Below are 25612 nucleotides of genomic sequence, written 5' to 3'. Positions count from 1 at the left end.
TCTGCCTCCTCCCCCTCTTACAGGCCAATGCAGTACCATGCGCTGGCTGCAGTGCGTGGCTTGGATGCTTGGACGCATGTCCATAACCCCTGATGCAAAACGGGGGTTAGCGCGTCCAATCATGCGTGTAGCTAATAGTGCTCTTTACATGTAAATTCACTTGGATGAGGCTATTGGCAATTCCCCTCCTCACCCTGATGCAGTAAAAGGACAAATCAACTTTCAGAAGGCTGTCCTGAAAGGGGATTGGTTCTTTCATTGACAAATGTCAGTGAAAAGGACTAATTGGGAACAGCCCTGCTGGAGGAGGATCTCTGGCATGGGTTCCTGGCCAGGAGGGAGGAGACTTGCAGTCTGGCAAGGGCAGTTTTCTCCTAAGGACTTAGGATTCCCAAATTCAGGTACTGGACCCTGACCTTAGGGGGAGGGAGCTTAGTTCAGGTCAGCCGCTGGGCGCCCAGCCATGTCTCCTATGCACCCGATGTCAAGAATACGCTAGGAACGCACAGTTTTCCCTAGTATGCCCTTTTTAGTGTGGCAGGTCATTTATATATGAGATTGGGTGCCCGGGAGAGGTGGCTGGGCGCGTGTTAGGACGCACAGTTTTCCCTAGTACGCGCTTTTTAGTGTGGCAGGTCATTTATATATGAGATTGGGTGCCCGGGAGAGGTGGCTGGGCGCGTGTTAGGAACGCACAGTTTTCCCTAGTACGTCCTTTTTAGTGTGGCAGGTCATTTATATATGAGATTGGGTGCCCGGGAGAGGTGACTGGGCGCGTGTTAGGAACGCACAGTTTTCCCTAGTACGTCCTTTTTAGTGTGGCAGGTCATTTATATATGAGATTGGGTGCCCGGGAGAGGTGGCTGGGCGCGTGTTAGGAACGCACAGTTTTCCCTAGTACGTCCTTTTTAGTGTGGCAGGTCATTTATATATGAGATTGGGTGCCCGAGAGAGGAGGCTGGGCGCGTGTTAGGGACGCACAGTTTTCCCTAGTACGTCCTTTTTAGTGTGGCAGGTATTTATATATGAGATTGGGTGCCCGGGAGAGGTGGCTGGGCGCGTGTTAGGAACGCACAGTTTTCCCTAGTACGTCCTTTTTAGTCTGGCAGGTCATTTATATATGAGATTGGGTGCCCGGGAGAGGTGGCTGGGCGCGTGTTAGGAACGCACAGTTTTCCCTAGTACGTCCTTTTTAGTGTGGCAGGTCATTTATATATGAGATTGGGTGCCCGGGAGAGGTGACTGGGCGCGTGTTAGGGACGCACAGTTTTCCCTAGTACGTCCTTTTTAGTCTGGCAGGTCATTTATATATGAGATTGGGTGCCCGGGAGAGGTGACTGGGCGCATGTTAGGGACGCACAGTTTTCCCTAGTACGTCCTTTTTAGTCTGGCAGGTCATTTATATATGAGATTGGGTGCCCGGGAGAGGTGGCTGGGCGCGTGTTAGGGACGCACAGTTTTCCCTAGTACGTCCTTTTTAGTCTGGCAGGTCATTTATATATGAGATTGGGTGCCCGGGAGAGGTGACTGGGCGCGTGTTAGGGACGCACAGTTTTCCCTAGTACGTCCTTTTTAGTCTGGCAGGTCATTTATATATGAGATTGGGTGCCCGGGAGAGGTGACTGGGCGCATGTTAGGGACACACAGTTTTCCCTAGTACGTCCTTTTTAGTCTGGCAGGTCATTTATATATGAGATTGGGTGCCCGGGAGAGGTGGCTGGGCGCGTGTTAGGGACGCACAGTTTTCCCTAGTACGTCCTTTTTAGTCTGGCAGGTCATTTATATATGAGATTGGGTGCCCGGGAGAGGTGACTGGGCGCATGTTAGGGACGCACAGTTTTCCCTAGTACGTCCTTTTTAGTGTGGCAGATCATTTATATATGATCCTTGCAGTTTGGGGTTTCTGGTACATTCTGCTTGGTGGATCTTGTAATATTAGGATGTGACCTAAGCTGGAGCTATTATATACCAAACAAGAAAGAAGAAGAAACCTATTGATTTTCAGGAGTTCCTACTAATTCCAAGACTTAGAAGAGACATCAGGCTCTGCCTAGGGTTTAAAAATAAACTTCAGCTTAGAGGTTGTCTTATCAGATAGCGTGTCTGTGTGAGAAGCTCCTGCTAGTGCTGCCCGCGCTGTTGCTGATCTGTGGTGGGGCAACCTGGGGTGTGAAGTCTTCTATCCAAGGTGTACATGTTTAGATCTTTAAGTCTATCCCCATGTACTTTAGAACAAAGACCACTGACCATTTCAGTAGCCCCCTCTGGACGACTCCATCCTGTTTCTATCCTTTTGAAGGTGGGGTCTCCAGACCTGTACTCAGTATTCCTAGTGAGGTCTCACCAGGGACCTATACAGGGGCCACATCACCTCCCTTTCTCTGCTGACCCTTCCTCTCCCTGTGCAGCCAAACAGCTTTCTGGCTTTTACCCTCACTTTATCCACCTGGGCTGTATTTGTTCCTTGGGGGGGGGGGGGGGGGTGAGAGAAGCTTTCACTGCCGCTGTCTGTGCTGTACCCGTGTGTGTGTGTGTGTAGCTTGCATTGCTGCTGCCTTAAACTGTTATGGCCTAGAGAAGCGATTCTGGCAGACCCCGCCTCACCAGTGAACAGAATTCAGCAGATTGTGTTCTCAGGATCACTAGGGTTGTAATAAGTAAATGCTGAATCCTCAGAGCAGCTTCATTTGTTGCCTTTTGTTGAAATGTTTGCATAAGATGGGGCTCCTGTAAGCAGTACCCACAAGTGTCCCTGAGCTGCTGGGGTCTTTGGGGCTGGCTTCCCACTAATTAAAGTTTTAATCCTTGCTTGCTGAACCAGGTCAGGAGCTCGCCTTTCCAGCTTCACGCCAGGCTCATTTCAGGCAAAAGTCCTCAGGCTCATTTTTTGAAATCGCTCATCGTTATGTCCAAAGGTTTAATTTTCTTCAAACTCAGGAAGGGAAAAGAATCCACCAAAGAAAGCAAAACTTGTTGCAGAACATTAAACACTTGAGAGGAATTTCCGCAGGAAGCTAAATGTTTGGATGAAACAGGCACAGTGTTAAGATTGTGGAGGTTTTACACACTTGTGCTCAAAATGTGAATCTATCTATTTTAGTATTTGACACCTTGCGCACTCGTGATACGTGTAAGGGCCACTTGCATTATTTCAGCACAGGATGTTGTACGGATCTTTTATGTGAACGCGCCCTTGACATGTGCCTTCCATCCCCCGCAGGTGCGTAACCAGCACTGGAGCCTCATCATGGAGAGCGTTCTGCCTTCAGACAAGGGGAACTACACCTGCATCGTGGAGAATGAGTACGGATCCATTAATCACACCTATCACCTGGATGTGGTTGGTAAGCCCTCTTCCTTCTCCACCGCAGCCTGTTCGGGGTTTCGTCGTGGAACCGCAGGGGGACCTTTTGAAATGGAGAAGGCCGTTCTCCTTGAATCCGGTCTGGGAGATTCAGGCTAGCACGGTGCCTTTCCAGGGCATTGTCGTTCTTCTGAGTTACTTCACTACCTCCAGCCTCCCTCATGCTCCTGGTTTTGCAGCTGAGTAAATACCCTGAGAAATCTGACTGAGAGCCCAGTAGAGCAATGCGCTAATGAGGTCCCCACTTACGAGAGCAGGTGGACGGAGAAGAGATGAGGCTTGAGGGAGAGAATCGGCTTTGAAAGCCGAAATTGATTGCGTTCTGTGCCGCGTTTACTAAAGTGTGCGTGAACGAAGTCGCACTTTCCATGAAAATCTCTCTCGCATTCTGCGTGGCTGCCGGCAGCATCTGAGGCTTGCAAGACTCTCCTAGCCGGGGTGTACTGAGGGAGCGTTGCCATCCCTGAGAATCTTAGCTCCTCACCTGTGTGGCATTGGAGACTTCGAGGGCTGTCACTTAGGGAGTGCAGGGGCTTTTCTTCAGGAGCTGCAAAGTGACACAGAATGTTTCTGCTCAGGATTAGAGGCTCTCCTTGCCGAATGTATTAAGGCAGACTCTGGAATGGCCAAAATTTGGCTAAATCAAAAGAATTCCCTGTAAGGGTGTGGCACTAGTCACCACTCCTACAAGAAGAGAATTTATAAATAATACTTAAAGGAAACAAAACGCAGCACACTAAGAGAACTTTCAAACCGGCGCACATGCCCGGGGATGCGGCTGTTTTATAACTTGCATGCATGTTATAACATAGCCCTGGCCGCAAGCACACAGGCACCACATTTTAAGTGGGCTGTCCCCAGTTTTCTCAGTTCACTCAGTTAAGAGAGGTCTTCTAATCCCCCGCCGTTATCCCTGAGCCTTAAAATCCCGCAGATCTGCCTTTTTCTTTCTTTTCTAGTTTACACGTCATCCATAGCAGAAGTCATGCACAGCGGGCCTCGCGTGCGCCAGATCGCCTCAGTACTCATGCCCTGAAATGCGCAGACCACACCCTATCCCTTTTCTGAAAACTTCTGAGATGTGCGCACTCCTGGAGATATCTCAGCAGCGTTTAAAATCTGCCTGGAGCCCGCGAGCCGACCATATTCATGCATGCCCTAATGAATGTGCGCACCGGGCTTTTAAAATTCACCTTTAAGCGCTTTCTAAAGGAAAAGGCCTTTAAGTAGGTGATTCTGTAACATTTGTAGATGTTCGGGTTCTCTCTCTCTTCCACCATTGAAATCCTGAATCGCCGCAGGTTTCCTGCCCAGCCGTGCGGGCTTTCCCTCCGCCTGTGGCTCTGCTGGGTGTTGGCAGACCTCTCTTCCCCAGGAACTGAGTTGGGACAGGTACTGTTGGCTGCGAGTTGCAGTTTGAACTGTGGGAATTTGTACTTCTCGTGTGGCTGCTGGAATGCAAGCTTTTGTTTTCCTGTGGAGAGGAGTTTTGGCAGGAAAGCTTGAGATTGCATACTGCCCCTTAGTTTTCTCAGCAGAAACCATTTCACCTGGTGATGTTGGGCTGTCAGTTGGAAGGTTGCTCTCCCCCCTTCCAAGGTCAGAGGTGAGTTTGCTGGAGCCTTGCAAGCAGCTCCTATTTTAGGTTTCTTACTCGTCACTGCAGGTTCATAACTTCATCACATTATATATTATGCTGAATTCTAGTAACCAAAGCACAAATGTGGATTAGACCATGGCATAGCGAAGTCCCCATTGCAGGCACCATGCAGATTTGGATGCGAACACTCACAGATACTAAGGACAGAGACCAGAGAGCTGAGAGGCCTTCCTTAAAGATTCATTCATTAATATTCCTCCTTTCTTTAAACAAAAGAAAAAAAGGGCCATTGCAGGATTGACCGAGAACTGGTATAAGGAGGGCTATCAACGTTTAATAGGTAGAAAGGCATCTTGAACGATTACTACCTGCATGCTTGATTTAAATATAGATATAAACCCGCATTAGGCTGTGACCTAGAAACCGAGAATCTGATGACAAGACCCACTGGACCCATCCAGTCTGTGCGGTTCATAGACACCAGTCAATCTGTGCCTTTACAATTCAAGATCCTCTGTGCTTATCCCAGGTTTTTTTGAATTCGGTTTACTTTCTGTCTCCAAAATATAAAATTAATCCTAAAGGGGACAAACCTGATAAATTACACAAAGATAAATTTCACAAAATAAAATAACTGTGGAAAAATAGTAAAGCACTGGTGAGAATGTTACAGAATTATGAAATTATAAAATTGTGAGGGGCAATCTTACATGTAATTAACTTATTGATAGAATACAGGAGCTCTTAAACTAAGTATTCACATCGCTAAAACATATTCATAGTCCCATATATAAATGTGCAAAGAAAAAATAATGCAAAAAGACTAAGTATTTATCTTTCGCCTATACCGAAATAGTGCTAGGCGAAGTACAACAAAGTCAATCAATTAAAACAATACATCAAATTAAATCTATAAAATTAAATCAGGAAAATCGATAAAGCAGTATAATTAAATACATTCCTAATTACATTGCTGCAAATGCATCTTGAAATAACAAGTTCTTAAGATGCCTTTGAAAAATGCCATCAATCTCACCCATATAGCTTGGCAGATTATCCCAGAAACCTGGGCCATAGATAGAGCATGCACGGTGCGTCATGCTAACAAGATGAGCAGATTTCACAGGGGGCACAGTAAGCAGATTTCTGGCTGGATCACAAAGTTATACCTGGAATATAGTAGAGAGATGACATTTTAGGTATTCAGCGCCTTAAATAGAACTGCAAGAACTTTGAATCTTACTTGATCCCTTACAGGTAACCAGTGTAATTCTCCTAACACCAGTGAAGTAAGCTCATTTTGGCTTCTGCCTGAAATTAGGTGGATGGCGGAATTCAGTAATATCTGTAAAGTTCTTAATGAAGTCTGTAAACCAAAATAAAGCGAGTTACAATAGTCTACACAGGTTAACACATAAGACAGTAAAATAATACGGAAGTCATGTGGTTGGAGAGTAAACGCAATTGATGATAACCACCTCGCAGGACCAGTTGTAACTGTGACTTAAAAGATAAGTCGGAGTCAAATAAAACTGCACGATTACATACAGAGTCTTTGAAAGGGAGTAAAATACCCCACAGTGCGAAAAGGAGAGAGATTATGGTCAGCTAGAAAAGGTTTGTTACTAGAAGAACAGATGACCTCTGCCTTCAACATCAATTTGATTTTATAGCCTCTTGGGCTTTAGCTATGATGATCGATATGCTCTCACTAACAGGAAAGAAAAGCTGAACATTGTCAGCATACGTATGGAATTCTACTCCCAGGGAATCTAAAAGACGGCATAACTGTTGCTTACACGCGGCTGATAAAGCCGACCTCTGGGGTACTCCAGAAGGCATGGTGTACCAGTCGGAAGAAAGAGCATTGGAACAAACCTGCTGAAAACGTGTTTTCAAGTATGAGGAGAACCATGTTAAAATATTGCCCTGAATTCCTAACTCTTACAGTCAACAAAGCAAAATTTTGTGAGAGATAATATCAAATGCACAAGTTACATCAAAAAAATTACTAAGACTGCAAACTCTGAATCACGTTTGCACAGCAAGACGTTCAGCACCGAAAGCAAGATAGTTTTGGTTCTGTGTGACTTTAGAAATCCTTGAAAAGGACGAGCAATCTGATTATCACTAAGAACATTTGCTAGTTGTTCAAACACAGCCTTTTCTAATAATTTACCCATAGTGGATAAGTTTGAAATAGAACAAAAACTGGATGGCTCCCCAAGTGGAAGACTGCCTGTCTTGGAAACTGGATGAACCAAAGAGTTCTTTAAAACTTCTGGAACTTTAACTTCAGGAAAGGAAAGATTCCCAAGAAGGAGCAGGGATCTAATATGCAAAAATTAATTTTTGTTTGACTAACATTTCATCCACTGTACCCTCTCTAACTGGAGAAAATTCAACCCAGGGTTCAGAACATGACAAACTGCCTAGCTTATTGGAAAAAGCATTATCCACGATAGCAGGGGCAGCTTGAGACAATTCCTGGGACTTCATTTCTTCTGCAAGCTTAGTAACCTTAGAAACATTAAACATATCTAATCTTGGGGTGTGAAACTAGGAGTTTGACATTACTTCGATGAGCTATCAATTCAAGGTTTTAGAATATCAAAGAGCTCTTTTGGTTGATTTGTAGCTTCTCATAGGCGTTTAGTAAAATACTCTCCTTTTTGTACAATATAATCCCTTATAGTTCTTCCTATCCTTCTGATAGTCTCCAAAATCTCTTCAAGTTTATCTTCTCCGTCTTCTCTCAGCTTGGCGCATCAAACATTTACTGTTAATGAGATTGGAGTCAAACCAAGTTTATATTTAATCACCTTAGAGCTATAAGATGTTGCTTTCTGCTTAGTAGTGGCCAATGCTGCAGCAAAGGAATTAGCTAAACCTTCAGCTGAAGAAAAATCCAGGTTATGTGTAACTTGCATGCACTCATCCTTAAAAACACCCAGATTGGTTAGATCAGTGGATAGCCTCCTGGTGCTAATTTTCCTAGATTGCAACTGGGATATAATAAAGACAAAGAGAACACCATAATGTGATGGTCAGACCACAAAATTGGCTGAAGCTTGAGATCTCTAATTATTGATTGACCAACTGGAACCAATATTTGATCTAAAATGTGACCACCCCTATGAGCTCCTGAAACAATAAAGTGAATCCAATAAATCCTAGAATCACTGATAAACACTACTAGGTCTGCAATCTGGATACATTTTAAAGTCACCAATAGTCACAATGATGATAGTGACCAAGTTTAATGAGGTAAGAAATTCAAAGAAAAAAGTCCTGTCTTGTTTTAAAATTCCAGGAGGACAATAAAACAGTGCTACAGTATAATCCAGCCATTGACCCTTACAACAGGACACTCACAGCCATTACCAGTTAATATTGGATAAGGTTGTAAAGCAAGGTGTATCAGCTGTTACAAAAAATCTTTTTACAAACTTCAATTACTAAAACGTCTTCGTCCTCTACTCTTCCATCGAGACTTTCATACTGTACTTCAGTCTCTTGTGTTCTCTGGTCTTGACTACTGTAATGCGCTCTACCTGGGTTTACCTGATACCTCTATTCACCCATTACAATTAGTACAGAATGCCGCAGCACACATCCTATCCGGTGTCTCTTTCAGAAGTCACATAACTCCAATTCTCCAATCTTTCCACTGGCTTCCAATAAAATTCAGAATTCAATACAAAATCCTGGCCATAATTCATTCACTCATATATATAATTCCTCCTCTACTTGGCTATGCTCTATCCTACGCATTTACAAACCCACCAGACATTTAAGATCCATGACAAAAAACCTCTTGGACATTCCATCAATTCATTTAGCAAGACTGGACATCACTAGAAAAAGAGCATTCTCAGTTGCCGGTCCAGCCCTCTGGAACTCATTACAAATTTTATTCGGCAATTATCCAATCCCCTACACTTTAAGAAATCTTTAAAAACTTATTTATTTCAAATTGCATATAAAATTCCAATAACAGAACAATTATAGCTACACTTACCAACTTGCAGATCTCCCGTTTTCCCCCCTCCCTCTTCCTTTCCCGCCTTACACACTATCTGCGGTACTTATGGCACTTGATTTGATTATATTTTATTATTAATGTATTATGCTTTATTTATATTTTAATTTTTAATTTTATTATGGTTTTTGTAATTTTATAATTTTTATTTTGTTATGATTCCCAATTGCTATTGTAAACCGTTTTGATCATTTATTTAAAGTTTTTATATGCCGACATTTGTTTGCACATCACATTGGTTTACATGAAACAGGTATAACAACAACGTATGAGGTTTACAAGGAACTGGTTGCACAATAACAACAACATAGAACTGGTTGCGTAAATAACATTGAATTGATTATACAGTAAAAATGTTAAAGTAATTACAGAGTGGTAGCAGGGAAAGATAATATCGTGGGGCCCAGAACGACAGATTGAATCATAGAAAGATGAGTTTGATGATAAGGAGAGGTTAAAGAAATATGGCGAGGCAGTTATAGGAAGCTACACGAGGAATTGTGTGGAAAGGGTTAGCGCTGTAGCGTTGATCATTGTAATGTGGAGAGGGCGTGTAAGGGGAGGTGGGATCATGTAAATGCCTGTTTGAAAAGCCAAGTTTTCAGTTTTGTTTTTAATTTCTGTGAACAGTGTTCTTGGCGTAGGTCCGTGGGCATAGAGTTCCAGATTGAGGGCCCTGCATGTTCTTTCGTGGTATTAAGATGGGTGAGGTTAGGAGAGGGTGAGTGTAGGGTTGCCTTATAGGAAGGTCTGGTAGGCCTGTTGGAGGTGTGGAAGAGTATGGAGTCGTTTAGCCAGTGCATGTTTTGGTTGTGTAGAGTTTTATGTATGATTGAGAGTGTCTTATAGAGAACTAGCAGCTGTGCCCGTTCCACGCCCGGGCGGCGAGCCTTTTTATTGGCACACCTGCTCTTGTATGGAAGCGTTAGCTGAAAAGCAAAAACCAAATTGTTTTCAGCCAGGCAAGGGACGTGGAGGCACATTTGCTAAAGCCAGGGCTGGCAAAGTTTATTTACCAAGCTGTCTCTTGCACTCCCCCACACCCCCTCTCCTCTCTCTCACACACATTCCCTCTCACCGGCAACACCCTCCTCTCATATAGGCTCCCTCTTTCTGAAACCCCCACCCCCCTCTTACCAACCAATCTCTTTCACCCCCCTCTCTCACACAGACATTCTCTCTCACCGGCATCTTAAGGTAGTAACTGCCGCTCCGTGCAGTTATCCCCAAGCCTTGTCATAACCCATAAAAATTGCAGCGCAAACATTTTTCACCGGGTGATGCGCTTTCCTGAAAATTCAGACAGTGCTGCTTGATGTGCTCTGCTCATGGACTTGCCTGCAGAAGCAGTGCTGTGCTTTTTCCCTTATGTCTCTGTATCACTGCCCCAGCTGTTGAAATGGGGTGCAACGTTGCAGATGTGTTAAAAGAATCCAGGCTTACTGGTTAAGGGTAGTAATCTCCATGCTTTCTAAGGGCAGCCAGCGTCGCACCCCTTTAGGACTTGGCCGTAGAAGCAGTCCTGTGCTTTTCCCTTCTGTCTGCGCATCACTATCCCAGCCCTTAGAAGTCATCGGAATCCAATTCTTCTGTTTCCCCACTGCCGTCTAAGCAGGGAGCAATGTTAAGAACATAAGAACATGCCATACTGGGTCAGACCAAGGGTCCATCAAGCCCAACATCCTGTTTCCAACAGAGGCCAATCCAGGCCATAAGAACCTGGCAAGTACCCAAAAACTAAGTCTATTCCATGTAACCATTGCTAATGGCAGTGGCTATTCTCTAAGTGAACTTAATAGCAGGTAATGGACTTCTCCTCCAAGAACTTATCCAATCCTTTTTTAAACCCAGCTATACTAACTGCACTAACCACATCCTCTGGCAACAAATTCCAGAGTTTAATTGTGCGTTGAGTAAAAAAGAACTTTCTCCGATTAGTTTTAAATGTGCCCCATGCTAACTTCATGGAGTGCCCCCTAGATCTTCTACTATCCGAAAGAGTAAATAACCGATTCACATCTACCCGTTCTAGACCTCTCATGATTTTAAACACCTCTATCATATCCCCCCTCAGTCGTCTCTTCTCCAAGCTGAAAAGTCCTAACCTCTTTAGTCTTTCCTCATAGGGGAGCTGTTCCATTCCCCTTATCATTTTGGTAGCCCTTCTCTGTACCTTCTCCATCGCAATTATATCTTTTTTGAGATGCGGCGACCAGAATTGTACACAGTATTCAAGGTGCGGTCTCACCATGGAGCGATACAGAGGCATTATGACATTTTCCGTTTTATTCACCATTCCCTTTCTAATAATTCCCAAAATACTGTTTACTTTTTTGATTGCCGCAGCACACTGAGCCGACGATTTCAATGTGTTATCCACTATGACGCCTAGATCTCTTTCTTGGGTCGTAGCACCTAATATGGAACCCAACATCGTGTAATTATAGCATGGGTTATTTTTCCCTATATGCATCACCTTGCACTTTTCCACATTAAATTTCATCTGCCATTTGGATGCCCAATTTTCCAGTCTCACAAGGTCTTCCTGCAATTTATCACAATCTGCTTGTGATTTAACTACTCTGAACAATTTTGTGTCATCTGCAAATTTGATTATCTCACTAGTCTTATTTCTTTCCAGATCATTTATAAATATATTGAACAGTAAGGGTCCCAATACAGATCCCTGAGGCACTCCACTGTCCACTCCCTTCCACTGAGAAAATTGCCCATTCAATCCTACTCTCTGTTTCCTGTCTTTTAGCCAATTTGCAATCCACGAAAGGACATCGCCACCTATCCCATGACTTTTTACTTTTCCTAGAAGCCTCTCATGAGTTGCAGTTGGATTAACTGGCAGTGCTTGTTTTAGTGAGGTATAAAACGAGAGATGATTTGGATCTGTGTGTAGCGCTATCAAAACCATCACCTGGCCGCTGAATCAGAATACCTACAAAAGGAATCTGTCGTTTATCCATCTGTTCAGAGCTCATTGATTAATGCTTTGATGAAACCAAGTGGGTTGTGCAGCAGAACAAATCCTGCCCTGTTTCTACAGGACATTACGTGAATAAAAAGGGCGAGCTTTGAAAGGCAGTGCTTGAAAATGTTCAGTGGAAAGGTTGCCATATCAGGGCAGCCATTTCAGTTTTGCTCTGTGGGTCCCACAACGTATGGTAACATCGCATATGAATACGATGACTATACGCTGCTCGGAAAATTATCTGGTTGATGAGTTAGACCATAGGTGGCAAACTCCGGTCCTCGAGCGCCACAAACAGGCCAGGTTTTCAGGATATCCACAATGAATATGCATGAGAGAGATCGGCATGATCTGCCTCCAATGTATGCAGAACGATTTCATTTATTTATTTATTTATTTATTTAAAATAATTTATATACCAGAGGTTCCTGTATAATATACATATCACCCCGGTTCACAAAGAACAGTAACTATCGCTACAAATAGCGGTTTACATAGAACAGAATAAAAGAAGTTTTACATTGAACAAAAACTAAGTAAACAAGTTTTTACATTGAAGTCAGCATGTGTAAATTTCTGATTAACAAAGGAAGAAAAAAAATCTGAATAACTCGTTGTGGGCTTGAAAAGACTTTTCTTCGTGTTCTTAGCTCTAGGGGAAAGCTTGTTTGAAAAGCCAAGTCTTAAGTTTCCCTTTAAATGTAGAGTGGCATGGTTCCAAACGAAGGTCTGGAGGGAGCGAGTTCCAAAGTGAAGGGCCCGCTGTGGATAATGCACGTTTCCTCAGAACGGATTTTGCAGGTTGTGTGATTAGTCTGTTCTGATAGGCGCTTCTGGTTGGTTTCACAGATGTGTGTAATTGAATTTGGAATGTTAGGTTGAGAGGTGCGATGTTGTGTAAGGCCTTATGTATCATCATTAGAGACTTGAACTGGATCCTGTAGTTAATTGGAAGCCGGTGGAGAATTGGGGTGATATGATCTCTCTTTTTGGCATTTGATAGAATTCTTGCAGAGGCGTTTAGGACCATCTGAAGTGGTTTGATGGTGCATGCTGGAAGGCCTAGGAGGAGAGAGTTACAGTAATCCAGCTTTGGGAGTATGATGGCTTGTAAAACCATGCGGAAGTCTCTGTATAGGAGGAGAGGTTTGAGTTTCTTTAATGTTTGAAGTTTAAAGAAACATTCTTTTGTTGTGTTGTTGACGAATTTGTTGAGACTGAGTCTGTTGTCTATGATGACTCCCAGGTCTCTAACTTGTTGCGTGGTGGAGAGCCCTGCGGTGACCGGATGTTGATTAGTGTTAGAATGTGAGGAAGGGGTATAGTTTTCAGGAGTTATAATGAGGATTTCAGTTTTGTTTTTGTTTAGAACCAAGTTGAGGCTGGTGAGTAGATTGTTGATAGCTGACAGACATTTATTCCAGAATGATATGGCTTTGTGTATGGAATCTTCTATAGGGATGAGGATTTGAATATCATCCGCGTATAGGTAATGTCTTAGCTTAAGGTTAGTGAGAAGTTGACAAAGTGGGAGTAGATAAATATTGAAAAGAGTCGGGGAGAGGGATGATCCTTGTGGTACCCCCTTTTGGATTCGATGGTGTGGGACTCTTTGTTATTTATCTTGACCTTGTATGTTCTGTTCTCCAAAAACGATTTGAACCAGTTAAAAGCTACTCCTGCAATGCCGATGTCTATTAGGCGTTGCAGGAGGCATGAGTGGTTAACGGTATCAAACGCTGATGAAAGATCCAGGAGAGCGAGGAGGCAAGGTTGGCCCTTTTCTAGGTTGAAAATGATAGTGTCTGATAATGATGTTAATAATGATTCGGTATTCATAGACTTACGAAAGCCAAATTTTAGGTGAGATTTCATGCATATTCATTGTGGTTCTCCTGAAAACCTGGCCTGTTTGTGGCCCTCGAGGACCGGAGTTTGCCACCCCTGAGTTAGACCTTTTCATATTGCCTAGTAGTGTTACAGGTTATGGTGTTTTTTCACATTTGTTCTTTGCACACGTATACATTGGGGCTGTGATTGTTTTAGTGTTGTGAATACTTACATGAAGAGTAAAAACTGCCACTAGTAACCCCTTCTCTGTCTGTCCAGCAGTTCTGCTTGTGCTGAAAGCACTGAGGGGTAGCTGGAAGAGATAATTCATTCCCCTTTCCCAGACAGCTCACACACAGCACTCTCTCCTTTCCCTATCCCGCCTGTATTTCAGTTGCTTAATTTTTTTTTTTCCACAAAACGCTGCTGCTTCTCTTTTTCTGTTTTTTTGTTTGTTTTTTTTAACATACTAAAACACCCCCATCTTACAACTCATTGGATCCTGTCTGTGTGACAGTAACGCTATCTAAATCTGCCTCGGCCGTCAGGGTTAGCAACATTTGTGCTGCCAGCCTTGCTGATCTTTCTGCATACCGGTCTTACCTGTTGCTGAGGGCGTGACTCTGGTAGTTTTCTCCACTAATCTCCATTGAAGTTTAAACGCCTGTGCATGTAAGATTTGAATCTCTCAGCTAGGATCATAGCTCCCCTGCTATCCCTCGGCACAGTGTCTTATTGTTCAGCTGTGATCACGGCCCCCACTAAATAAATCTAAGAGCGCCTGCCTGCTTTTGAGCCATGTCTTGAAGGTGCTGATGCGACAGCCTTACAACAGACAGATAATACCTCAGAGGCTGCTACTGTCCTCTTTGCTCATCTTCTCTGCATGGTAGAGAGCCAAAGAGGGAAGTAACAAACGCTGACTTGGATAAGGAGAGAGATCCTACGTCTGGCAGCTTGGACTGGAATAACTGGGCGGACTGGAATGCACAATCGGTCTTTATCTGCCAGCATCTGTTACGTTAAATAGCCATCAAACAACTTTTCATGTAGCTGTGAAGCTAGAAGAAAACACTTTTTTTCTTTTTAGTAAATGGGTCAGAACTTATGCAAAGATAGGAATGTGTTCTTATCAAAATATTCATGTTTCATGATCAATTTAGATGTGTCAGATCTGGGTGGATCTTACAGCCTGGCTGGACTAATTCTTGCACTGATCGGCTGGTTGAACAAGGACACTTTAGCGAGTCCTGTGGAACTGTCTCCAGGGGCCACAACATTTGTCTGGTATCAAGGATCCTCCCCATCTTTCTCTTTTTTTTTGCCTCCTATCATCTGTCACACTCCTCAAAGTCTCACCTGGATAGAGCTGCAAATCCAGGTATCCTTTTTCTAGCAACCCATCTCAGCATGGGCAGAGGAACAATGTGACACGGCCTGCGTAGAGAGGCAGAGCCAGCAGGTAATAATGCACCTGGTTATTGTTGGTGAGGCCTGATCTGGAATACTGGAGACCGTATCTCAACAACACAAAGGACAGGATGGGGTGGGGTCTGCACTGGAAGACTTCTGAGATGAGACTGGAGGACCTAAAAATGTCTACCCAGGAAGAGAGAGAGACGGGAGCTATGGTGCAGACTTTCAAATACCAGAAAGGAATTAATGAGGCACAAAAATCAAATCTTTTCTGATGGAAAGGAAGCTGTGGAACCTAGGGATCACGATATGAAATTCTGCTTCGCAGAAAGGGTGGTGGGCACATGAGTGCATCCCTCCCCCCAGAAGAGGTGGTGAAGGGGAGAGCAGGGATGGGGGTACACGGAGGATTCCTAGAGTCTAGAGAATGGACATGAAAAAATCCGCTTTGAAATCTGAAAAGAGAACGCTGAGAGGAAAACAGTGAGCAAGAGACCCGCCCCCCTCTGACATCATCCCGCCTAGCGTCGAGCCGGTAAACGGCGCCATTCTACCAGGCGTCGCGTGCCGAAGGGGCACAACAAAGGGGCACTCCCCTTTGTGCACCCCTTCGTGCAACCCATTGTGCCTCCTTTTCATTTTTAAACTTCTATGTTTCTTCCTCTTTTTTGTTTTATCTTTCTCCATGTTTTTCTTAGTTTTTATTCCTTGTTAACAATTTCCTTGTTATAAATGTTCAATGTATTAGACAAAGGCAACATTTTGCCTGCATCTTCTGTTTTAATGTAAACCGGTATGATTTGTATATTATACAAGAATGTCGGCATATAAAAATTAAAAATAAATAAATAAATATGAAGAAATGGGATAACCGCTTGCACTAAGGTGGGAATATCTGCACGGAGTGGCAATTTGCTGGGCAGACTGGATGGACCATCTGCTGTCATTAACTATCTTACTATGAGGGCATGCATCTATCCTCTCATTTTCTGGAAGAGTTGTCCAGGTTTTTTTTATTGAGAGGCAGAATATTTTCAGAAGTCATGAAGCCGATTTCGTGATTCTTACTAGACAGCTATTACCCTGGAATTTTGGTTATAGACGAGAGGATCTGGTGTGTCTTGCTGAATATATTTAAAAAGGGACTTTGCAAGCTCCCTATTCACAGAGCTATTCAGGCTTCTTTTCTAAGGCAGGGGCGCTCAGATAGGGAAAGGGGCATGGGAAATTCAGTTTCATGTAGCTTCAAGTGCCGTGTATTATAGTTTAAAGAAAGCAAATCTTACATTTTTTGGATGGGGTTGGGCTTACAAGTATTGCAGAAAAGAGAGAGGATTGGGGATGTGACCTGAATGTTAGAGAAACACTGTTCTAAGGAATTGAGTAAACAGGACAAAAACATCTGTTCTCAGATTGGTGCATGGTTAAGACTGCCTCAGTAGTAAGGATTTGTGGCTTCTGCTATTAGGCTGTTCCTGTGGAATGGGTGTATTACTCCAAACTCAGATTTCCTCCCGCATGTTACATCCTATCCAAAGCATATCAGAAGGGTCAGAGATTTGTGATTCAGGAGGAACACTTTCAGTATTCTGCCTGCTGTCAGACTCTAAAATGTTTATGGATGTTCTCTTGTTGCGCTTTTTCTGGGTTCAGGGGATTATTATTTGTCCTTCTAACAGCTACCTGCAGTTGTGAGCCCAGCCTTTTATCTGAGGCACTGAGTGCTTAGTGCTACAGTCGTTCCCTTCCTAAGGGAGTAGGGGTGGATATACAGTAGGAAAAAGAGAGTGCTTACATCATCACAAAATCTGAAGTTCCTGTTAGTGACAAAAACAAAGGACTTAAGCAAAAAGGATATTGTCACTTCGGGTCAGTCTCTGCATTTTGGAGGCCAATAGTCTATAACGCCATGGGCCCCTTCACGTGGAGAGTATCTTTCTCTGTGGAGTTCAGTAAGTATCAGGATCTCTTAAGTGGCAGTTTCAGAAGGAAATCTTTTCAAGGTGAAGCTGTTGGGAGCAGCTAAATTTGTACATAAGCACGAACGCAAGTCTTGTTAGGATGAGGCACAACTTTAAATGAACTGACGAAACAAGGCATTTGGACAGAGGAAGCATCTGGCCTTCATATGAATATTTTAGAAATGAGGACGATATTTTATTTTATGATTGCTTATGCTCCCAGGACTTGTTTGTGGCGCAAAATGTGAAGATCAGGTCAGACAACTTTGGTAATGTATGTCAACAAACAAGGGGGTATATAGCACCAGAGACTGTTGACAGTCTGTCAGGTGGCTGAAATGGGCAGAACAACTTGTACTGGCATCTTCAGGAAGAACACCCAGCTAATTGAGTAGAAGGTCACTGAGCTCCGGAAAAGGGGAATTGAATCTGTAGATGTTTTCTTGATTTGTGTCTAGTGGGGAGTCCATATTATAGACTTCTTGCTATCCAATCACATATGCAAAGTTGCCTCAGCATTTCATCAGAAATCCAGACATGCAAGCAGCAAAGGATGTGCAAGTTCATCACTGGTACGCTAGTCTGCTGAAGGTTTTTCCATTCAGGAGCATGGTGAACTAGGTACAGGCTTGCAGCTTAGGTGTGATAATGGTGATAATATACTGGACAAGAAGGCCATGGTTCCCGAGAATAGTTGATCTTGTGGTAGAGTCACATCTGTCTTCTGATGTCAAAAAATAATTATTCAGTGGACCATTCTTGATTCATTCCTAGGATATCTAATATGTTTAAGGCTTACTAAGGTAGTGAAAGCATGCAGAGTCATGGCTTCGGGAATGCTTTCCAATATAGATTGTAGAAGGGGTGGGGTATGGATGTGGGAAGTTTGAGGAGAATGGAGGATATTGAGTATGAGAGGGGTATAAGAACATAAAAATTGCCATGCTGGGTCAAACAAAAGTCCATCAAGCCCAACATCCTGCCTCTGACAGTACCAGGCAGAACCCATAAAGTAGATCTAATTCTTGTTACCTACTCCCAGGGATAGCAGTAGCTTTCTTTAGTCTCCCTTGCTAATGTGTTATGGACTTTTCCTCCAGGAACTTATCCAAACTGCTTTGAAACTCTACTAAGGTAGTCCCCCTGACCACATTCTCTGTCAACAGATTCCAGAGCTTGATAGCAGATGAGTGAAAACGTACTTTTATGATTTGTTTTGAATCTGTTAGTTGTTAGTTTCATGGAGCGTTTCCCTTGTTTTAGTGTTATTTGAAAGGGTAAATAACTGTCCTTTATTTATCTGTCTCACCCCATTCAGGATTTTATAAACTTCCATCATGACCCTCTCAGATGTCTCTCATCCAAGTTTCTAGTTCCACTGCCTTTCTCGAAATGAGGCAACCAGAACTATCTAACATTCAGAAAAAATCTCAAGACATGGCTTTTCCGCCAAGCCTTCCCGCAACCCTCCGAAACACACTAACGGCCCTTAGTCACAATTCACGAACTCTGGAACCTAGGAATCTCTGCGCAGCCAATATGTACAAACTACTAATTTGTAATCTTATTTTGTTCTTGGTTATTTGCCGCCTCCTTCTCTTTTTTTCCAGCTACATATGCTTCCAAGTTTATCCACCTTGTTCATTGTAACTTTGCTCCTTTTGTTAAATGATTGTTTATTGTTAAAGCTCTTACCCCGTTCTATGTAAACCGATTTGATATGGTTATTACCATGAAGGTCGGTATAGAAAAGTGTTAAATAAAATAAATAAGCTACACACAATTCTCAAGTTGTGATCTCACCATGACTTGATAGAGGCAATATGATATTTTCCGTTTCCTTACGGATTATTCCTAACATTGTTCGCTTTATTGACTGTCACCACACACTGAGCTGAGGATTATAACATGTTATCCACAAGGACTCCAAGGTCCCTGTCCCTGGGTGGGTGACACCCAGTATCAAGTACCTACGTGGGATTATTTTTCACTATGTTCATTTACTTTGCACATTTCTACATTTAAATTTCATCTGCCATTCAGTTGCCCAGTCTCCTAGTCTCACAAGGTCCCTTCTGCTGCCTTCATGACACATTTGTCTCATCTGCAAATTTATTTATTTATTTGATCCTCACTCATCGTCCCTTTTCCAGATCATTTATAAATGTTAAACAGATCATGTCCCAGTTCTGATCCCTGTGGTAGTCCATAACTATCTTTCTCCTTTTGGAAACTAATTCATCAATACCCTCTGTTCTGGCTTTTTAACCAGTTACCAATCCACAATAAAACACTGACTTTGTAATTTCCTGAGGAGTCACTCAAGGGACCTTTGTCAAATGCTTTCTAAAAATCTAAATACACTATATCAACTGGCTTACCTTTATCTACATGTTTTACACCTTCAAAAAATTCTAAAAGATTGGCAAGATTTCCCCTTGCTAAAATACCATGTTGACTTGTCTCCATTTTGCATGTCTGTCTATATGTCCAGTGATTTTGTTTTTAAGAATGGCTTCTACCATTTTGCCTGGCACCAACATCAGGCTCACCAGTCTATAGTTTCCTAGATTACCCCAGAGCCCTTTTTTAAAAATTGGCATCACATTGCCCACCTTCCAGTCTTCAGGAATTGTGGCAGCTTAAATAAGTTACAGATTGCTAGTAAAAGGTTAGCAGTTTCATGCCTTAGCTCTTTTAGAGCTCTAAGGCAGATACCATCTGGTCCCAGTGATTTGCTACTCTTTAGTTTGTCAATCTGATCTATTGTCACAGATATTTGTTTTAGTTTTTAAGAATCTCCACCATTAAAGAAAGTTTCAGGTGTGGGTTTGTTCCCAACATCCTCTTCCTTAAAGACTGAAGCAAAATATTTCTTCAGTTTTTCTGCTATTTCCTTGTCTTCCCTGCGTACCCCTTTTGCTTCAGATGTTCTTGAAAAAGTTAATAACTTTTGCCTCACTGGTAAGCTTTTTCTAAAGTCTTTCTTGTCCTATCTAGCTACTGCTTTACATCTAACTTGCCAGTATGCTCTTGCCTGTTGTCATCATTTGGGTCTACTTTCTATTTTTTTGAACAGTGCCTTTAACTGCCTCCTTTACCTCACCATTAAACCATGCTGGCAGTTGGGATGAGGTCTGTGGGATAGTGTGTGGGGGAGATGTCTGTGTTTGCTCCTTGATGAATGGGTGTGGGTGGTGTGGGAGACTGTGCTTTAATGCTGGAGGAGTATCTAGGGTGTGGGTGTATCTCTTTATAGATGGGTAAAGGATGGGGTTGAGAAGGATTTGTGGCAGGGCTGTATGTAAGGGAATTTATAGAGTGTTGAGGTATGGCTGTGTTTACATGTAGCAATGTGGTTATGAAGGAGTATGTGGACGTCTGTAAATTGGGTGTGTTGGAGGGTTGTGTATGTGGAAGGCATCTGGAGGGGAATGGGTGGGATGCAAGTGGTTGTGTGTAGATGGGGGATGAATGTGTGTGTTTGGGTTGGTTCGTGGATGGAGAGGAGCTAAACAGAAGGGATATATGGCAAGGTTGTGTGTAAGGTGTGGTGTGGACGTGGTTATTTTTTGGGGGATGTGGGGATATGTTTGAGGTAAGTTTTTGTGTGTGGGGTGAATTATTTATTTATTTTATTTAAAAACTTTTCTATACCGTTGCTAAGTTTAAATACCATCGCAACGGTTTACATGCAGGTACATATTTAATGTAGGTAAGTGTACAATAGTACATTCTAACAGGTGCCGTCAAAGGTTCGGTTACAATAAATCATTAGACATAGTCATTTAGCAAAGTAGTTCATGACCAATTGTACCAAGGCGCTTACACCGGTAGTTTTATTACACATAGTATTATAGTTATGTTTTATTGTGGTGTGGAGTTCATAGACTAATCTACTGTATAGTCCTAAGGACTGTATGTTGGTGCCTTTCTGTCTTTTCCTGAAATATTTCTCTCTATTCTCCTGTCTCTTTGTAAAATGCTTGTTTAAAAAGCCATGTTTTTAGGTTTTTCTTGAATGTCTTGAGATCACTTTGTAGCCTGATCTCTGGAGGCATTGTGTTCCAGATTATGGGTCCTGCTAGTGATAGGGCTCTTTCTCTCACTTGGGTCAGTCTTGCTGTTTTAACTGTTGGGATGGTTAGGAGGGCTTTATTTGCTGATCGGAGGTTCCTGTGTGGCGTGTGTACCCATAATGCTGTGTTTAGCCAATCTGCTTTCTCATCATAAATTAGTTTGTGAATGATACATAGGGCTTTGTATTTAATTCTGTGTTCAATTGGTAGCCAATGTAACTCTGCTAGGGTTTCAGTTATATAGAAGCTGCATCATTTTATTTTCCTTGTCCACTGAGTGGAGCAAGGTTGTGGTGTGTGTGGTGTAGGAATCTCTGGGTTCGGGGGGAATGGTGGGTGGAGCTGGTATTCTGTATGTGTAGACTTTAAGTGACTTTGCCACTTGTGTCAATTACATTAGAACATAGGAAACTGCCATGCTAGATCAGACCAAGGGTCCATCAAGCCCAGCATCCTGTTTCCAACAGAGGCCAAACCAGGCCACAAGAACCTGGCAATTACCCAAACACTAAGAAGAACCCATGCTACTGATGCAATTAATAGCAGTGGCCATTCCCTAAGTAAACTTCATTAATAGCAGGTAATGGACTTCTCTTCCAAGAACTTATCCAATCCTTTTTTAAACCCAGCTACACTAACTGCACTAACCACATCCTCTGGCAACACATTCTAGAGCTTAATTGTGCGTTATGTGAAAAAATAATTTTCTCCGATTAGTCTTAAATTTGCTACTTGCTAACTTCATGGAATGCCCCCTAGTCCTTCTATTATCCAAAAGTGTAAATAACCGATTCACATCTACCCATTCTAGACCTCTCATGATCTTAAAGACCTCTATCATATCCCCCCTCAGCCGTCTCTTCTCCAAGCTGAAAAGTCCTAACCTCTTTAGACTTTCCTCATAGGGGAGCTGTTCCATCCCCTTTATCATTTTGGTTGCCCTTCTCTGTACCTTCTCCATCGCAATTATATCTTTTTTGAGATGCGGCAACCAGAATTGTACACAGTATTCAAGGTGCGGTCTCACCATGGAGCGATACAGAGGCATTATGACATTTTCCGTTTTATTCACCATTCCCTTCCTAATAATTCCCAACATTGTTTGCTTTTTTGACTGCCGCAGTACACTGAACCAATGATTTGATTGTGTTATCCACTATGATGCCTAGATTTTTTCCTGGGTGGTAGCTCCTAATATGGAATCTAACATCGTGTAACTACAGCAAGGGTTATTTTTCTCTATAAGCAACACCTTGCGCTTGTCCACATTAAATTTCATCTGCCATTTGGTTGCCCAATCTTCCAGTCTTGCAAGATCCTCCTGTAATGTATCACAGTCTGCTTGTGATTTAACTACTCTGAACAATTTTGTATCATCTGCAAATTTGATAACCTCACTCGTCATATTCCTTTCCAAAACATTTATAAATATATTGAAAAGTAAGGGTCCCAATACAGATCCCTGAGGCACTCCACTGCCCACTCCCTTCCACTGAGAAAATTGACCATTTAATCCTACTCTCTGTTTCCTGTCTTTTAGCCAGTTTGCAATCCATGAAAGGACATCGCCACCTATCCCATGACTTTCTACTTTTCCTAGAAGCCTCTCATGAGGAACTTTGTCAAACGCCTTCTGAAAATCCAAGTATACTCCATCTACAGGTTCACCTTTATGCACATGTTTATTAACTTCTTCAAAAAAGTGAAGCAGATTTGTGAGGCAAGACTTGCCTTGGGTAAAGCCATGCTGACTTTGTTCCATTAAACCATGTCTTTCTATATGTTCTGTGATTTTGATGTTTAGAACACTTTCCATTATTTTTCCTGGCACTGAAGTCAGGCTAACCAGTCTGTAGTTTCCCAGATCATCCCTGGAGCCCTTTTTAAATATTGGGGTTACATTGGCTGTCTCCATTTCTCTGCCCACATTGCTCTTTGTTAAAATGCTGGAAGAGTGAGGTGGGGTTGGTGGAGAGCTGTTTGGAGTGAAGCACTGCTCACTATTCTAAAGTTTTCCCTTAAAAAAACTAAGGAGATTTTTTTTGTTTTGGAGGCTCGGTTCGCTGAACGTACTGATATAATGTTCTGTTTTTGATTCCTGTATGTCATAGTTGGTGAATTTAGATCTTTTTTTGGAACGTTATGGGGCCTACAAGCGGGATGGACAGATGAACATTGACTCCTTTTACATAAAAAGGGATATTCAGATCAGGTCATTGATTTCTGCCACTAAAGTCAAAAAACCCATCCACGAGGATCAGGAGTCAGAACCTATATTTTGTTTGTTCATTTGTATCTTTTTCTGTGCAAACACTCAGAACAGGTTTTAAAATAGTAATCAAATACAATTGTTATACACAATACAGTAATGCCACATACAAACAGATCATCAACATGCATACCACAGTGAGCAACCCTGAGGCAAACAGGCGCACTGCAAGCCATAGATGAGAATAACCCCTCTGATGCCAGCCAGATACCTATACATCCAGCGATAGAGCACTTCCTACATATCTGCCAGCACCATTCAACTCTATAAAATATTTAAAAAGGTGACAACCAATACCATCATTTCATCTCTAGGTATGATATAAATAAGTGTCCCCAGCTAACCATAAGGCATGGACTTGAAGGTTCCCCCTCATAACACTCACCTTTCAGGAGAATTCCTGCGATCTCCACTTCCTAGCCCATTGCCCCAGGACGATTTATATATAAGGATTTACTTCACACTTTACTCTTCCACCACTAAAGAAAACAACCGCGTTTTCAGGTGCTATCTAAATATCAACAACTGCTCTGCATATCAAAAATATGGAATTGTGCACAAGAAGGACTGTTTTTGTATGGGGACCAGTTTCAGATCTTTTTTTTAATATAATTTTGTTTTTCAAAAATAACCACACATAACACATTTCAGGTCTGAACATTGACTGTAGCCCATAAATAGTCGATATACCTATCCTTTCTTATGTTCCCCACGCCCCACAAAAAACAAAAAAACACTTTGCTCAAGAATTGAGGCATAACACGTCTATTTTCTTTTCAAAATGAACACTTGAGGTCAGTTGAAGCATCCTTCACCTGGAGAGAAGCTGGCATGGTCTATATAAATGCTCCTCACGTCTTGTAAAAAGAGAATAGTTTCCGATGTTGGTTCAGAGTATAAGCTTTAAAGTTCAGATTTAAGTTTGGACATTTCCACCATCCAATAATTCAATGTTGGAGGCTTATTCAGAAGCCACTTGTTCAATATACATTTCCTTGCAATTCAAAATCCTTTGACAATAAACATCTTATCAGACTTGGAGCAATCAAGATCATCTGAAATCACTCCCAGTACACAAAGCTGTGGTTGATCAGAAATCTGTAAATCCAGTATATCAGAAATAAATGTTATAATACATTCCCAGAAGTGTTTAATAATAGGACATGATGATAACCCAAACCTCTACTGTACCCGAACGACTTCAGAACAATTCTTCAAACCCTCATTTTCTCAAGTCTAGATTATTGCAACTCAATTTTCTTAGGACTACCTAAATCTACCCTAAAACCGCTACAATTACTGCAGAATGCTGCTGCACGAGTGCTCACTGGCAAAAAGAAGTTTGATCACATCTCTCCAACCCTAAAAAACCTTTATTGGCTACCAATTTCACAAAGAATTAAATACAAGTCCTTAACCATTCTACATAACGAAATTTACAAAGACAACAATTCCTCTCTGGATAACATGATTGCAATTCACAAATCACCCCGCTCTTCAAGATCTTCTAACAAATTACAACTAATCATTCCCCCACTATCTTCTGCGAAACTATCCGCTACAAGACATAGAGCCTTCTCGATAGCTGGACCGATAGAATGGAACTCCATCCCTGGATACCTAACCTCTATCAGAGATTCCAAAACCTTCAAAAAAGAACTAAAAACATGGTTGTTTAGACAATCATTCACAGACTGATATGATTTATATCAATCTTAATCTTGAACCCTAATGCTCCTCTAATAAGTAATCTTCTAAACCAAGTCTTAAATTGTCTCCTGCTAACATGTTATACTCTGCTTTTTGCCGAGATGTTATATTTTTCTTTTCCTGTTCTGCGTTATAACTTATAACTTGTTCATTGTATGATGTTGTTACTTTGTAAACCGGGGTGAAGGCACTCAGCTATACTTCGGTATAAAAAAAGAATATAAATAAATAAATAAATAAAATAAATAACACGTGACAAAATATTGTCTTTTCCTCTTGGCACTTCAAACATGCCAAAATTATCTATCAGTTTCATACTGAATGCTCGATAGAGAGAGATAATTAATGTATGAATAAT

General features: G+C 42.2%; 1 protein-coding gene across 16 annotated transcripts in view; it reads left to right on the top strand.

The window, feature by feature from the left end:
- Positions 1-25612, top strand: part of FGFR2 (fibroblast growth factor receptor 2) — a 257267-nt gene that overhangs the window by 132523 nt on the left and 99132 nt on the right. For all 16 annotated transcript variants that reach the window (XM_029610550.1, XM_029610554.1, XM_029610553.1 and 13 more), the window contains one exon: positions 3221-3344. In XM_029610550.1, coding sequence (XP_029466410.1) covers positions 3221-3344 — 124 coding nt within the window. The remainder of the gene's footprint in view (positions 1-3220; positions 3345-25612) is intronic.

This window comes from Rhinatrema bivittatum, chromosome 7, assembly GCF_901001135.1.
Source record: "Rhinatrema bivittatum chromosome 7, aRhiBiv1.1, whole genome shotgun sequence".
NCBI lineage: Eukaryota > Metazoa > Chordata > Amphibia > Gymnophiona > Rhinatrematidae > Rhinatrema > Rhinatrema bivittatum.
This window is presented reverse-complemented; position numbering and strand designations above follow the sequence as displayed.